The 16138-nt window shown below is 47.8% G+C and overlaps 1 protein-coding gene across 1 annotated transcript; it reads right to left on the reverse strand.

Annotated features, from left to right (window-relative positions):
• Positions 1–8001: 8001 nt before the first annotated feature.
• AMZ1 (archaelysin family metallopeptidase 1) lies at positions 8002–15762 on the reverse strand. Its single transcript, XM_009078127.1, has 6 exons — positions 15459–15762; positions 14672–14839; positions 13687–13815; positions 13198–13361; positions 12167–12343; positions 8002–8571 (listed from the first exon to the last, which is right to left on the reverse strand). The coding sequence occupies exons 1-6, from the start codon at positions 15760–15762 to the stop codon at positions 8002–8004; spliced, it is 1512 nt and encodes a 503-aa protein (XP_009076375.1).
• Positions 15763–16138: the final 376 nt, after the last annotated feature.

The raw sequence follows: 16138 nt of genomic DNA on the forward strand, positions 1-16138 counted from the left end.
TTGTGTATGGCACTGCAGACAAAACTGTCATTCCACTGGGATAGTTATAGTAGTTTTTGGTATGAAAAATGCTGCATTTGCAAAGTGTGTGTTTTCCCTCCTACCCCCATGGCCCCATTCCCCCCAGGTGTTACCTGTCCTGGTTACTGTACTCTGCAAAGCATTGTAGAACTGAAGGAATTAAGACACACAGAACCACTGAAGAAACCAGCAGCTTTCTTTAGTGACAGACAGCTACCACAAGATCACTTCAGAAGCAAGTCCTCTGCTGCCTTTAGATGGTTGTCTTTGTATTAATTATGTTTTAACTTATATTAACTTATATTTTGGAGTCTTTTGTATCTATTTACCTTTTTACTTCTGGAAAATATGCTTCTGCTGCATGGACCTGCAGGATTTCTGTACAAGGCCCCTCTGATTTTTCAAGCAGTGAGTTTTGACACCTGACTTAGCTTGGCTTGTGTCATCAAATTTTCAGGAGTACTTACAGGATTGAGGGATGGTTTGATGTACATCAGCTTGAGAGACAAACACAGTATGCAACAACACCTCCACACAGTGCAGCTTGTCATGTAAGCCAAACACTGATCTACCATGACAAGAAGTGTAAGTGTAGCTGTAGCCTCTTTTCTATATCCTTTTCCTAGTATCAAATCACATGGTGTAGTCAGGGGTTTAATATAGCACTGCCAACTCTTTACCTCATACTCTTTAATTCTGTAACACAGAGTGGTGGGTGGGCGTTTCAGTAGCAACTCCAAAACATCTGTGCCTACTTCTGTCAGTGAGGGTTTGCCAGATTTTTAGGGAGCATCCATTATGGATCAGAAGAACGGCATGGCCTGGGACAGACCTGGCCTGAGGTAATACTGACTCCACACACTTCTAGATGAGGACTGTCTTAGCCTAGTGAGGAATATTTGGTAAGACAATACAAAACCTAGTGCTTTTTAATGATACCTGTTTTGTAATTAGCTGGGGTGATCTCTGCTTTGTGCTGTGAAGTGGCACTTCTTTGTTTTAACACTAATCTTTTTTTACATAGATGGAAGTGAGTAAAGCCAGGACATTGGAGGCTGAAACTGCCACTCTGCTAACCAGGTGATGCTGTCTCTTTGCTCATCTTGCTGGTTGGGCAGTTTAGCTTAATTCTGGATGTTTTTCTCTTCTAATGGCATTTGGAAAGCGGTGTTGGAGTTTGTCTGTGTGTTGATATGCTTGTTTTCTTCTTGGGTGGGGAGTGTGGAGGTACTAGATTGTCAGTGCTAGTGGTTCTGTGTCTGTCTTGATGAACTGTATCACAGCCCAGCTCTTGGCATATGTTTGAAGGTCATATCTTCTGTCTGATGTGAAAATACTCAGTCAGAGGAGGAAAAAAGAGCAGCACTGACTTCCAAGTTGGGCATTGTGGTAAAAAAGCCAAAGTATGTTGGAAGGGAGCAGGAGAGGGGAGCTAGTTTCTAAACAGATCCCAAAAGCTGATGGTGCTTGAGGACTATATTGAAGTGAAATGCCATCTGCACTGACCCCAAGAGCTTTGAGTGACTCCAGAGAGCTATTGGCTGTGAATTAAGAGCAGCAGGCTGGCCAGGCTGGCCCTGCCACTGTGAATCTCTCTTCATCTGTTCATAACGGTGCTAAAGCTCCATTTTGACTAAAACACAGTATGCAGATCTCTGGCCAGACAGTGCATCTTATTCCTTCCTGAGAGCTGCTTAAACTCTCTGCAAGATAGCAGAGCATGAGAAGGTAAGAGACCTAGGTGAGAGACTGTTTCTGTTATTTGAATCAAAACTACAACTGATGGAGAGCAAAAGTTTTTCATAAGTAGGACCTGAGAGAGCATCTTATGAGGGAAGTGACAGATTTTTAGTAGCACAGCTTCTCTGCTAGTACTTCCCATCAATCTCTTGTGCTGAGCTCGTCTGCAGGTGGTTGGGCACAAAGGCTGAGGGAAGATAGCAGGGAGAAGTGGGATGTGGAAGGGAAATGACCTTTTGGGAGCTCACAAGACTTGGAAAGGTTGGTTGGTGGACTTAGGTTTGGAAATGTGTGTTCAAACTCCCATTTGCATTGCAGCCATTAACTCTGTGTAGGATAACAAGTGTTCCTCCAGGGAACAGGCTGCATCATCCGGGATGTGGAGTGAGCTTGTATTGATGATACACCTTAAAAAGTGTTTCTGGAGAATCCACTCAACAGCATGGCTAGTGTTTCTTGCTCTAGTGATGAGTTGTCTTGTTTATGGGATCAATATGCCTGACAGCAAACTGACCAAACAGGTTATCCATGACACAACCATGTAGGTAGGAAGCCAAGTAATGTTACCTTTTATTCTGCAATGTACTTGCTCTCTGGTGCCTATGCATTAACACACATACTATGCAATATCAGTCTGTTTTTTTAAACCAGTTCACTGCATTGGGCAAGAAAGGCCTGAGTTTAGCCTTAATTTTTTTAACAATTCACATGAAAGTACTTTACAAACAGTGACAAACTAAAAGAAGGTGAAAAATACATAAAATAAAAGCACAGTTCCAGACTGCTCACATAAGTGTCTTTCTAGCACCAAAACAGCATCCATGATAGAAGCAGCTACTTGCTGTACTAGTTTCAACTTATGAAAACTGTGTACTAGATAAAATTATATTGTGATGTGTAAAAAGTGTATTTTATAGCTTTGGTGACTTAGTTTACTGTTTTGTATATATGAATTTTATAAATCTATTAAAACTTGACTTGTTATACTGTTCTTTATGGGTTTTATCTTTCAACAGAGTCTGAAGTGACATTTTTCTTTATTAAAAATGTTCTGCTTTTTGAATGAAATACAGCATGGACTGCGTGGAACTACAGCTATCAGGCAGTGAGATCTTGTAATGTTGAGATATCTCCCACCTCTCCAGTTCTGAGTCATTCTGCTTGAGTGTGTGCAGGAGCTAAGGCTGGTGACACATGAACTTATACAAAATGTGGAACTTACTTGTTGCAGTAGCTGACTGAGGCATTAGCACTCATGGGAAGGGACACACAGCTGGAGTTTGTGCTAGTGTATTTTAAGCTCAGCAAGAGAAGATAATGAAGCCTGTTGAGATGGCAGCACCTGTGGGAGATTCCTCTCTGCTGTGTAGCAGCTGATAATAGCCATGAGAGCTGTACCTGCTGCTTTCCCAGTGCCAGTCTCCTCTCCTGGGCTCACTTGTGTGCCCTGGTACCTTGTGTGGCACTGCAGAACCATCAACCTTTGGAGAGTCATCAGTATCCATCACATGGCATTATTGCCATCCTGTGTCAGCTAGTGCTGCCAGAACTCAAGCTCCAGTGCTTAGGAATGCCATTAACCTTTCCTCACTTGTACTCAAAAAGGTCACATCTGGTGGATTTTTGTGGCAAGGCTTAATTGTTTCTTGTTTGAACAAATGCTGAATCAATTCCATTGGCAGGTGCACAGCTTGAGACACTTCGTGGAGTGTCGTCTGTCCTTTTACTAATGATGGGAAATGTAGTGCCTCAGCTCATCAAGCCTTTGGCAGTGCTTGTCTCTTTGTCCCTGGAGTGACTGAGCACTTTCAGGTAAGATGATTGTTCAGCATCTCTGACAGTGAGTGCAGACACATTCTGAATTTGGGATGCACTGATGGGAAGTTTCCAGGCGTGATCATGTACTTGGTAATCTCACAAGCGCTCGGCAACAGCAGCTGCTCCATCTCTTTGGTCAGTGCTGTGAAAGCAAATTGACCCTTTTTGGAGCCCAAGTATTCCTGTGAGATGTCCCTTTCATGTTTCAGCTGTGCAGATGTTGCTCCATAAGAGCAGAGGGTGAAACAGTTGGTTCTGCAGGTAGGTTTGTCTGTTCAGTGCCAGGGAATGCTGTACCCCAGGGAGAGCCTAAACTCTGTATATGAACTTGGCATTCTCTTCCCTGGATCAGCAGAGTATCTCTTCTGTAATTTCAATAATCCAACACTCTGAAGATAAAAGGGAAAGCATGTCTGTTTCCCCAGGGAGAGGCTTCTCCAAAATGCAAAGCAGGCAGAGCTACAGAGCTTGTATTTTGCTCAATGTACAAGGTATAAGGTTTGGGTGGTTATAGTCGTATTTAAGTATTCGTTAGAGCTCTTTGAGGAGAGAAATTAAATCCTTGTGGTTTCTAGCTCCAGTCTGGTACCTCATTATCCTGTACAGACCGCGGAGGAAGTTTGCTCAGTTACCAGTCTCAAATTTCTTGCCACTCTTCCCAAGACTGACATGCTTCTTGGGAAGCTGCATGGCATTAAGGGAGGAAGAGTTATTAGGAAGAGTATTCAGGGATTTTTACCAAAAGTAGCTTTCCTTTAAGGCCTCAATTTTGCACAGCTGAAGTCTCAATTTTGCACAGTGAAAAGTACTGTTTTTAGGGGAGGGAGGTGGTCACAGCCACTGTGAAATCACAGAGTGCTGCGTGCTGCTAATGAAATGTCTATGGGAATTGCTGGTTTCTCCTCTCCCACCTTTGCAAGCTGCTGTAGGCAATTTCACCCTGAACTACCAAAGAGTCTGGGTGGGGGGTGGTTGATTCATTATTTTTTTTCCCCCTGGACAGTTGCACTGCACTCCTGCTCCCTTCAATTACAGCACGTTCTTGTTTTCAGAGTAGGAGCGGAATGTTCTGCCTGTTTATTCTTGGGAGAAGATATTTGTCTTTATGAGCTCGTAAAGCTATTAAAAGACTGTGTTTTCTGCTCTGTTCAGGATTACAGACTTTAGCAGTCGCTTCAAAATGAGTATCCTTGAGCTTGGGGCAGAAAGGGTGTGACTGAGCTGCTTTGATGGTGGAGGATGCTCTAGGTAGCCACAGGATGGTGTGGGAGATATTCTCAGCCAGAGGAGTCTAACATGAACCCGTGTTGTGCCATTGCTTAGGGATTGTTACCTGAAAGCTCACAGCAGCTTTAGGAAGGAGGTACCTGGTTCTGTTGGGGGATCTGAATGCAGGATTCTAGATCATCTGCCTGTCATAACAAGGCACCCATACATCACAGGCAGAGAAACACACCAGCACTGCCTTCCAGGGGCTGCACCCAGGGAGCTGTGTGGCAGCTGCTGGTACTGTTTCCCTGTGGGACCTGCTGTCCCTTCCCATCTGAGTGCCCAGTTCCTTTCCCTGCCTCTCTTCCCACTGAAGGCTCACCTGACTGTGGCTGAAGTGCTGCAAATGAGCACCCAGCAGGTCTCCTGCCCACTGCCTGCTATGCAGTTAAACTTCACTCCTGAACCTTTTATACACAACTCTGATCTTGGCTGCTGAGATGCAACTGACTTCTGGGTGTGCATTTATATACAGATTGCCTATTCCTTCTTGCTGATGGTTGATCCACAGCTTGACCTTCTCAAGTGGCTCCTAATTATCTCATCTGTATTTCTGTTCCACAGCTTACTCAGCAGCTTATTAGCTGCAAGTTATGCTATTGTTCCCACACCTTCCCAAGTATCTCCCCAGAAACCTGCTGCTTAAAATGCAGAGAATCTTATTTAGGGGCTTATCTTCAAATTGTTTTACTACTTACTCCTCTGTCAGCTGTTTTCCTCTGCAACTCTGGTACATGCAGAGAAGAGTAGGAATTGTGCCTTTGTGCTCTAGTTGTGATTATAACCTTCATTTTCTGTGTAACCTTGACCAGTCAACTTCTGTGACCGCCAGTTCTTACACTGGTGTAGGTTGTGTAGTCCAGGTGCAAAGTACTGCTTAAAGACCCAGTGCTGGAAACCTTTGCTGGTGTGAAGAGTAGCCACCTCCACAGGAATGTCTTTGCATGGCCATACAGTGTAATATTGCAGGGACCCTCTCTTGCAGCAGGATTTAAAAATGTTTTCAGCCACTTTCTGCCTTTCACTGCCAAGTTGCCTCTCACCTGTGGGCCCTGCTGAGCTGCCCAGGTGAGCTGGTGAAGCTCTGGGTTGCCATGCTCATTTGCTTTGTTCCTGGAGTGCTTCTGGACGAGCTGAGCAGGTAAGTGGGGGTTCTGTCAGTAATGGTGTAAAAAAATACCTGTCATTGGTAAGTAATGGCTCTTCAGCAGAAATTCCTGCTCTTAAAACAGAACCAACATCAGTCTATAAGTGTCATAGGGAATTTCCCATCTGTGACTTTGGCCTCAGTTTCTGGGCCACCCTGTTCCTCTGTCTTTGGATTTCTATGATAGAAAGCTGTCCCTTTTCCTTAGGCAATGTTGTCATCCTGAGTTTATGGCCCTTTTCTGGAAAGTTACTGAAGTTTATCTGAATAACTCAGTATGGAATCAAGTGAGAGCAAACAGAGCTGAACAGAAAGTATTCTCTTGCTTTAAATAGTCAATCTGTTACGGCAACAACTGAGCAAGTGTGGGGCAGTACATGGAGTTGTAGTTCGCACAGGATTTGTTTGGAAAATCGCTGCTGCTGGGAAGAATGTCTTGGATGAGCATCCCATCACCTTTGTGGCTGCCAGGAGAGGGCGGCATCAGCGGCCCTGCTGCTCCACGCCTGCGCCTGGGCCAGGCACACAGCCTGGAAAAATGCTTCCAGGAATTGCCGTCATCAGTCCCAAAGTCAAACTCCCTTTCTCTCCCTGTATGAATCATGCGGATGTGAAGCGCTTGTGTTTCCGGAATGCAGCTGAATTTATTACAAGCTCATCTTTTCTACTCACCTGCGTGTGTAAATCTCAAGTGTTTCTCGGATGTCTTCCAGTGCTCCTCTTGCTTCCTGCTCCAAAATCGCATTGCAGCATTACTGCGTGGTTGGAGGCCCTCAGAGTGCATAGGGCAAGTGCTCAGGAAAACCAAAGCCATTAGTTCCTCGCAGGGAAATATCATCTCCCTTCTCCAGCTGCACTGGACCCAGTCCTACCTGCTGATATTTTTAGACAAGAGCCTTCTGAAGCACAGCCACGTAGCTGGGAGCTGTGGGAGCCTTATCAGTGCTAAGGGCTGGGAGAACTGGGGATGGAGAGGGTCAGCCTTTCCCTGGCATGCTGTGGTTACAGGGCAAAAACTCCATCAGCCTCTTGAGCTGTGGCTATAAATAGCCAGAGAGGAACAGCGTGCCCCAGGGGAAGGCTCTGCAGCTCCTGGTGCCAGCACAGCACCCGTTCCTGCTCAGTGGGTGACTTACGGAGCAGAGAAGCGGGAAGGGCCAGGCAGAAAGAGAGGAATGCATGTGTAGTTTTCCCTTGTAAGTTAATAATCAATGAGCGTGTGACTGTTTCCAAAGGTTTGCTCTCCTGTGCCAGTCTACAGAGGATGTGAGTAGTTCCAGCTCACGCTCCAAGCCTGGCTTTGTTTGAACTGAAGCAGCTCTGGAGATCCCCTTGAGGGTTGGCCAAAAGACAGTCGTCACACTAACGCTGTTCTTTGTGGCAGCTGCCAGGGATCTTGCTGCTTTTCTCACTGACTCTGTGCCTGTCTTCCTCCTCCTCTCCCCCAACTTAGTGAGAGTCCATCAGCCTCAGCTGTGCTCCTGTGCAACCTCCAGCTGATGGGGCAGTGACCAGAGCAGAGGTGAAGGTTTGGTGTGGGAGGAGAGGAGAGGGAGAAATATCGTCTGTGCCTTGAACTGCAGTGCTAAGCGGAGGAGAACTCTGCGTGTGGGAGAGCTGCCCTGGTTTAATTTGCATCTGTTTGTTCAGATGGCCCAAGCTTCTGTGTGAGCATGTTCAGTGTTTACTGTGGACCTGGCTGACCTCTTCCTGGCCAACTTCAGGCTAAATGAAGTATGGCAAGAAAATAGAATCACCTACATAGGACTTCTTGTGGTTTTGGGGTAGTGTTGTTGCTTAGATCAGCACAGGAAAAACCCTTAGAAAAGAACTGATCACATCACAACTATGTTAGCAATCTCCAAAAACAAACCACCTTTTATTCCTGTGGGGAGTTGCTGCTTCTGTCTGACAGCAACAACGTGGGGTGAGGAAGGTTGTCAGGAGGGCAGTAACATACCCAAAGCTGTGGGAGCACAGCTGGCCTGACCCAAGGCAGACCCAGCCTAGTTGTCCTCCCACCGCCAACGATGAGGGGACGATTCCCCTTTGGACAGTTTTCTGGAACTCAGTTTCCTCCGCAAAGAGGAAAATTTGTCTCCAAGAACTTTGCGCAGCCCAGTGTTGTCCCTAGCAAAGGGCAGGTCCTTCCTCATGGCAGGCAGTTGTCCTGTAAACATTTCCCACTTAGCCAGGGCATCCACGGTCTCGTCTACTTGAGCCAGTTCCTCCTCGGAGACATTCCTCTCTAGGGCAGCGATGCACATCTCCAGCCACAGCTCGTAATCTTTGATGGTGTCTGTGGACTTGGTGGGCCCAGCGAGCTGGGGCTGGCTCTGTGCTTCTGCCAGGGAGCACGACTGCTCATCCTGCTCCAGCTCCTGGCCGATGGAGAGGCCTTGGCTGCACGTGTCTGGTGTCAGTGGCTCGGACAGGGATGTCACAGCCTCAGAGTCATTCTCACAGCACATCCCAGAGTCGGAGCTGTATGGAAGAATGTCCTCTGAGGCAGATAGGTCTGCTGACTCTTTTCTCGGCCACGTGGACAGTACAGTCTGCGTCCAAGCGTAGAGCTTCTGTGATGAAAGGAAAAAGGTTTCATTATAGAGAAGGAGAGAGACCAGTTACACCTTTCCCAGTGTTTGTCAGATAAGCCTATTCTGACCCTGGCAGTGTTCAAGGCCAGGCTGGATGAGACCTTGAGCAACCTGATCTAATGAGGAGCTGTCTCTGCCCATGGCAGGGGTTGGGACTAGATGATCTGTAGGGTCCATTCCAACCCCTAAATTCTATGATTCTATGGCTAGCACCACCACAGTGCTCTCTGCCAGAGGATGGGTTCAGACAACTCATGGTGACCCTACAGAGCAGGGGCTTTCTCCTGGTGCATTTTCTTGGAGTCAGTGTCTGTGTCAGAGCTGCCTCCCATCACATGTGGACTGTATCTGCCCAATTGTTGAAGATGGTAAGAGAAAACTGCACCAAATCCCTCCCTGCTGTGTGGATGTGATCTCCACCAGAGCCAAACCAGTGCCTCTCCAGAGGAAGGTGTGTCATTTTCAAAGCTCCTGAGATAATGGTAAACTATCTTGTTTCATCATGTTGTTAACTCATGTGGTAATGTGCATTTTATTCCTAAGAATAGCTCTTCCCCTCAAGCTGAAATGCACAAGTGGAAAGGCTGAGCTTTAGGAAAGAATTAACGAAAGGAAAATGTCTGAGACAATTCCTTTTTAAATATTAAATGCTACAATGAGGTGTATAACAGGTTGCTCTTGGCACATTTATTTCTTATGCTTTGGGGAATGAATTGGAGTACTCCAGTCACTGCTGAATAAAAGGTGATCTCCTTGTCTGCTTTGCTGACTGCGTTGGGTTCTTTTGTGTGTTTTTCAGCTTTTTCACACCCCTGTGGCCTATTTTTTCATCTTTACTTTCTGCAGTTCCCAGCTGACACCTTTGCAAAGCCCTTGATTGCCCTAGGGAACAGTGGTGGCAGTGTCAGCCTGGGCTGTCACCCCTGGTGCACTGGGCACTGTGCTGGGTCTGCCCAGGCTCAGCTCAGGGTGAGCTGCAGCGTTTGAGGAGCAGCAGGAGATTCCCAGCCCTGCAGAGCTTTCTTCTCCTGCAGTGCCCTGCTGCTCCCTCCCCCTCCCCTCCTCTATTGCTGTCTCTTCAGGCAAGTGACAGAAAGGATAAAGAGCTCAAATTGAGTGGGTGGGAGAAATCAGCCCTGGTTCTCATTTCAGTCTGTGCATGAAGCCTCGGGGAAGAATTTCGTACAGGAATAAAATGGACTCTTTCAGCTTAGTTAATCCACCCTGCCCCCTCCCTCTGGGACAAGAAAAATTGTAAAGGGACAACTTTTCTCCTGCCTCATCCCACCTCCAATGGCCCTTCCCTCCCTCTGGGTTTATAAAACAAAGGCGGCGCCAGAAGCTGCAGTGGGAGCTGGACTAGGGGAGGGGACAGATAAGATACTGTAAAGCTCAAGCAGCCCATGGTTTTGTGTCTCTTCAAACTCCCAGAAGTAGTGAATCTGGGAAGGATTCACAACTGCTACTCAGTCCAATTCCCAAGTAAAGGAAAAGCTGTGGGTATGAGGATGTTCAAAGAGTACATATGGATTGTGCAAGGCAAAAGATGATGATCTACTCAAGATCACTACCAAAGCCATGAAATCTGTTCAGTCTCTCATCCTGTGGGTGGTTTATTGGTTTGAACAGCCTCTTTCTGTGTTCTCCTGTTTAACTGGAAAGGGATAACCTCTGTGTGGGTTTTGCTCACCTGCAGGCAAGAGTATTTGAAGTGGATGCCACCAAGAATGAGACCTGTTATCTGTGTGTGTGTGTGGCCACTGCAAACTCATCCAGGTGCCACATGCAGAACAGCCTGGGATGAGGAGGTTCTCAGGTGGAAATGTTGGTTGTGGTGGGGAAACACCAGGAGAATTAATTTGCTTTCAGTTTTCAAGATGACTCATGCTGGAATAAGCAGCTGTGATGAAAAAATGGAGTGTGTTTCTGAGTGCAACTCAGATAAATAAATGGGGGAGCTCCTTCTCCTGCATAAGGACTGGTTTCCTGCCCACATACTCCTCTTCTTGGAACTATGTCTCAGTCACAGCCTTCAGCAGCATTACCTGCTGCTGTGAGGCACAGCTTTGGGTTTGGCATTTCCTGGAGTTATGATGAGTGTCTGGGGCTGTCATGTGGCAGGTGGGATCTGTGATAGTTTTCCAAAAGGAAATGTGACTTCAGACTTGCACTTAACGTGCTTGGCAAGTTAACTTTGCTATCTGATATTGTCTCCAAATGCTTTCTGCTCTCTTCTGTCATGTTCCTTAACTATTTAATTCATCTCTGGCATTTATATTTCCTTTCAACGTTACAGCAAAGCCTCTTAGAGAGATTATCACAACTCTCTTATAGCAGCTTGTACTGTATCTAGCTGAGCTTTGCTTTGTCAAGGAAGCAGATGTGGCATTTGGCAAGTGTATCCTTCCTTCAGGTTTGTGTTTGCTCTCTCCGGGGGAAGCTGAGCCAATTACACGTTGCTGCAGGTGTAAAGGCAAAACTGTTTCTAGAAAAGCTTAATGGAAGTGGCAGCTCTCTTCTAGGAAGCATAGTTGGATGCTGTCAGGATGGGTGTTTAAATACAGCAGAATTTATTCCTCTGGTAGTCTGGGCAATTTAGACACCTCTCAGACAGAAACAGGGACGAAGCAGCCACAGAGTCAGAGAAGGGTCTGAGTGCAGTGTAGGCAAGTAGCAAAACCACACAAATGTGTTTTTTCCCACATCCTTTGCCATGCTTCTGTGTGTCTGATTCCAAGCTGAATGAAGCTAGAGGCTTCCCCTTTCTCATTCTGCATGTATCTTGTTACAACTCCAACCCACAGACTTGAAAATAGGCAGCCGTGGAAAATCCTTCCTCTGAACATGATGTGTGTCAGGCAGGAATTACAACCAGGGAGAAGATGAGTGCTGAGTGAGAATCATGACATTATTTCTCTTCCACCAGCCATTTGGCTACTGAATCCTGCTTTTTAAATCCTGCTTTTTACTGAGTAGTGGTGGAAAACCCTTACGAGAGCTAAGGGTGTCTTAGCACTACTCCTAATTTGCCTAAATGTGGTGTTAGCAGTTGTATGGGTGGGAGAGGAGGGACAAGAAAAGGAGAGTCTGGGACCCTCTGCTTGTTAGGGGGTAATAGTTTGTGGTTCTTTCTGGTGTCTTTAGAGAAACTGTAGGAAACTATGCACTTAGTATTTCCCCCCTGTTACCAGCAGCCAGAGAGAGGCAGAAATCCAGGGTGGCACAGGGTGGAATTGCTGCACTCACTGCTGCTCCCACTTGCAATCTGCCTGCACTGCCCACATCATTTTTGAGAGTAGCAAAATGTGGTCAGACTGTGGCACTGCCCCTTGTGAAGAGCCAAAAGCCCTGGAGTTTGTGCCAAGTGCTGTGTTAGTCACAGCCCATGTGCACGACACCCCCTGTTCAGGACTACATTGCCCGTGTTCAGGTGTGAGCTGCATCCTTAGCACCTCTCACTGCCAGCACCTGCCCTCAACATGCTGCTACAGCACGTTTGATGCTGTGGTTTGGGGGAGCTTCCCTGCTCCCAGCTCTGCCCCTTGCTCCGGGAAGGGCTGGGGATCTGTCTCACCCTGTAGCGCTCGATCAGTTTGAAGCCCACGACGTGCTGCAGTTTCCGAAGGCAGATGGGACATGGCTCCAGGGGCCTCAGCAGAGCTTCTTCCAGGCTCAGTGCACCCTGCATGATGCACTGCAGCCAGCGACAGGTCCCCAGCCCCATCAGGTGGCAGATCTCGTGACAGGTCACCTTTCAGGAAAGCAAAAATCGCAGCAAAAATCAGCATGTGGTCCTTCCTGCTTCCACTGCCCCCTCCTCTGTCTCTGCTGTTCCACTTTCCCGGCTCCCTCACAGTCTAACCAACTTGTTGCTCAGCCTGGGCAATCCTCTGCTAATCCTCCAGGATAGGCTCTCTCTTCCCAGCTCCCCCAGCATCCATGTTTGTGTTGTGGAGAAGGAAGGGTGGGTGTGGGAGAAGCAGCTGTGGGAAGCCTCTGTGTAGACAGCATGTTTGGAGCTGTGGGGCAGTGCTGCTGTCACTCTTCCCCAGGGACAGTGTGGTGTCTATGGGGGTTTTTTGTTGTTTTGGGGTTTTTTTTCCAGTCCCACTGGGGTCTGAAAAGAGCAGCACAGCCTGTGTGAGAAATCTGTGAGAAGCAATTGGCAATAACAGATCTGGGTCCTTCCAAAACAGACGCTATTAGCATTTGTGCCAAAGCAAAAAAACTAAGCTGGAGTCAGCTGGCCAAGCATGACTGCCTTGGGAATTGGCAACTGTGGAAAGGCTGAGGATGGAGGATTCCCCTCCTCCTCCCATTGCCATCTAATCTCATTTGAAATTACTACAGGAAGAGACTTCAGACTAGAAAATCCTGAGCAAATGCCAGGGGAGCAAAGAGAAATGACATCAAAGGTTCTGGTGTGGCTGCTCCACACCAGCCTTGGGAGGAACGCTAGAAGCAGGGCTGGCACAGGGGAGGTGCTGGGATGGGGCAGGACAGCACTCATGAAGAGGATGTGCTGGAGATGAATGGGCTTTAAGGGCATCTGCATATACATATATGAGCAAACTTGGCTGAGGCAGTTTTGTCATCTATCCATACCTTACAGCACTGGACCATCTCCTGGGCACTGAACTGCAGTGTCCTGTCTCTGCTTTCCTTGCTGGCTTCACACACCTCTTCATTTTGGGTGGGTGGGTTCAAGCTGCTACAACCAGCCTGGGGAAAATCTCCAGAAAACCTGGCAAAGCTGCAGACTCCCACTTCTGTGGAGAGAGGTGTGTACAAGTTAGGACTGTCTCGCCTTAGGCAGCCTGAAAATGCAGCTGTTGTAGCACAGTCCAGTGGAGCACACAGGATGTATGAGACCCACTTCCCCAAAGGGTTTGTAGCACCTCAGTTACCTCTGTCTGGGTCAGGAGCCCTGATTCCCCTAATTTTAAATTAGGGGAAACCTTGTTCCTCTTACCAGGGATTGAATAACATGTTAAGGATAAGATCTGGCTATTCCAGTCTCCCAGGAAAGGCTTTTTGGTACAGTGCTGCCTTATTCACGTGCTGTGCTAGATCATCATGGGACACCAATCCCACCTTGTCCTGGCAGGAATTTGCTGAATGTGAAGCTCCAGGTCTCACATGGGTAAAGGTCCAGCAGAGTGAGTCCAAGGACACACAGGGCATCCATGGGCTTGTTGTTCTTCAGGAAATTCAGGATCCCATCTGGACAAATACAAAAGAGATGTGCTGTATAATGAAGCATCCCTGGAAGGCACTCAAGAGCCAGAATTTCTACTGCTCGTGGGATGTAATCCAAGCCACAGACAGGCAGAGCTGCTGGAGCCATAGCCATGTGTAGCCTAACCCCTCAAACTGGAGCAGACTTCACTTTGGAAGTGATGCTGAGCACAGGGTTTGAAACAAAGCAGAGCTAAGAGCAGAGATTTTGGTGAATTCAGTACTAACCCACAGAAATAAACACCTGGGAGTAGAATTTCCCTAAAGGCATTTCAGAGCTGAGCTGGAGCAGCCATGTGGCTGCAGTTCTGTGTCTGTGCTGAGCACGTGATGCCCTTGGTACCTGCAAACAGCTCGTTCCAGAGGGATGTTTGTTCAGCACGAGTTTGGCAGCTGGCAAACCCATTCCCCTGGGGAGCTGTGACACTTGAACCCAAGTTTCCTAACATGAAAGGGCAGTGAGTTCCCCCTCTGCACCGCCCAGGCCACTCATTTACTTTGGCTCTGGACAAGAGATGGGAGAACTCAGACTACACCAAATCAACAGTGCCTTCCCGCGGAGCTGATGCGATCGCTTCGCAGAGCTGGACCTAAACATAATAGCACTGCAAAATACAAACAGCAGAGGAAAATATGATGAAAGTCACTTTGTTTTTTATTCCTGTTTCCAGCATCAAAGCTCTGGACTTTCCATGGGAACAGGATTTCTCCCTTTTCACTCCCTTCCTCATCCCCTCCCTGCTCAGGCCATGAAGGGCTGTTTCAGGCATTTCCTAAGGGAGGACTCGTGCCCGTGTGCCAAACTGGTGTCTTCATGGGCTCCCTGCTCCCAGGTCCTTACCTGCATGAAGCTGCACCCTGTCTGAGTCCTGGCTGTGGCGGTAGCAGCAGTGGATGGAAGAGATGGGGATGGAGGGAAGGCACTTCACACGGAGACCCAGGAAGAAGGACTCGACACAGCTCTGCAGGGAGTCCAGCAGTGAGAGCCCAGCAGGCCCTTCGATCAAGTCTGAGGAAAGAAGCTCTGTTATCAGTCCCTTAAAGGCAGGGTGGGCTGTAGGATCTGAAGGGGTTTTGTGGGACTGGCCACAGCCACTGGGGAAGAGGCAGGTTGGTCCTTTATGGAGTTAGGTGCTTCCTCTGGGATGTGGTGGACATCTGCAGATGGTTATGGATATAGAGGAGAAGAGGGGGCTCTTCCTGAGGCACTACTGTGCTCTCATTAGCAGAGCAGATGTGCTAAGAAGGTTGTCTCCTATTTAAGCTGTGCAGAAAGTTTAATGTGGGAATGGGTGGCTGTTTTTAATGAACCATCAGGGATGGAGTCCTGAAATGCTGTTTTTTCCAGCATTGTTTAACATTTAGTTATATATATATGTATGTATGTGTATTTGCATAGCAAGTCTCACCCAGGGGCACACATACCATTTACATGACAGGTCTACCAATGGTTGTCATCATGGCTTGTGACTCTGGGCTGGGGGGATCTTAGAGCCTTTGCTATTACACTTTGCTATGGCAATTGCATTTTGCCAGTTAGCCCTTCGTGGAGGATGTTAGTAGTGTTCAGCACCACCCACCTCCCTCCTGTATCTTTCCAAGTGGCTCAGTGAAGCCGCCCACATTACCTATAGGCTGCAGGTAAATGTGCTTTCGGTAGAAGTTCTGCTTCCTCCTCAGCATGGCATGGTAGAACGTCTCAAAGTCCTCGGGGGCGTCGGGGTGGCTGAGGAGCCAGTCGAAGGCTGTGCGGATGAGCAGCGTGCAGAAGAGAGTTCTCTGGGGGTTGTAGGCTTCAGAGAGGAACAGCTTCTCTGCCCTGGAGAAAGCCTTGGCATAGAGCTCCTGCAGCGCGGGGTTGGTGGAGATCAGCGCGTCCTTCAGCGCGCGGGGCCCGAAGCTGAACTCCTGCGCGTGTCTGCACTGCAGCATCGCGGAGAGACCTGCCAGCTGTGGCACTGCCTGCAGGAGGGGACACAACCATCAGCACACGGCCTTTTGAGGGACCTGGAAACCTTCCCACACTTTGCTCTCACAGCAGTTTGTCCCAGTGTCTCGGCTCTGAGGTTTGACTGGGAGCTTATAAATGCTGTACACTGTGCTGGCCTCGAGCCATAAGCTTTGACGTGGGAGTAGCTGTACCAGGGTTCTCTCCATCCATGTGTGTTCATGGACTGTGTACCAGTAGATGGTGCTCAAGAATACACAGCCCCAAAACGCTGCAGGATGTCTGGAGTAAGTCAGAGGGTTTGATTGGTTTGGGGTTTTTTGATGCTCTATCCTGAAGCCTCAGTAAGATGGGAAATAG

Source organism: Acanthisitta chloris, unplaced genomic scaffold (genome assembly GCF_000695815.1).
Source record: "Acanthisitta chloris isolate BGI_N310 unplaced genomic scaffold, ASM69581v1 scaffold29957, whole genome shotgun sequence".
Lineage (NCBI taxonomy): Eukaryota > Metazoa > Chordata > Aves > Passeriformes > Acanthisittidae > Acanthisitta > Acanthisitta chloris.

Coding starts and splice junctions, on each gene's coding strand:
- AMZ1 (XM_009078127.1), bottom strand. CDS start 15,762: ATGCTGCAGTGCAGACACGCGCAGGAGTTCAGCTTCGGGCCCCGCGCG. Junction 12,344..13,197: donor AGATGGTCCAGTGCTGTAAG/GTATGGATAGAT, acceptor CTTTCCTGAAAG/GTGACCTGTCACGAGATCTG. Junction 8,572..12,166: donor AACTGATCGAGCGCTACAGG/GTGAGACAGATC, acceptor CTTTCATCACAG/AAGCTCTACGCTTGGACGCA.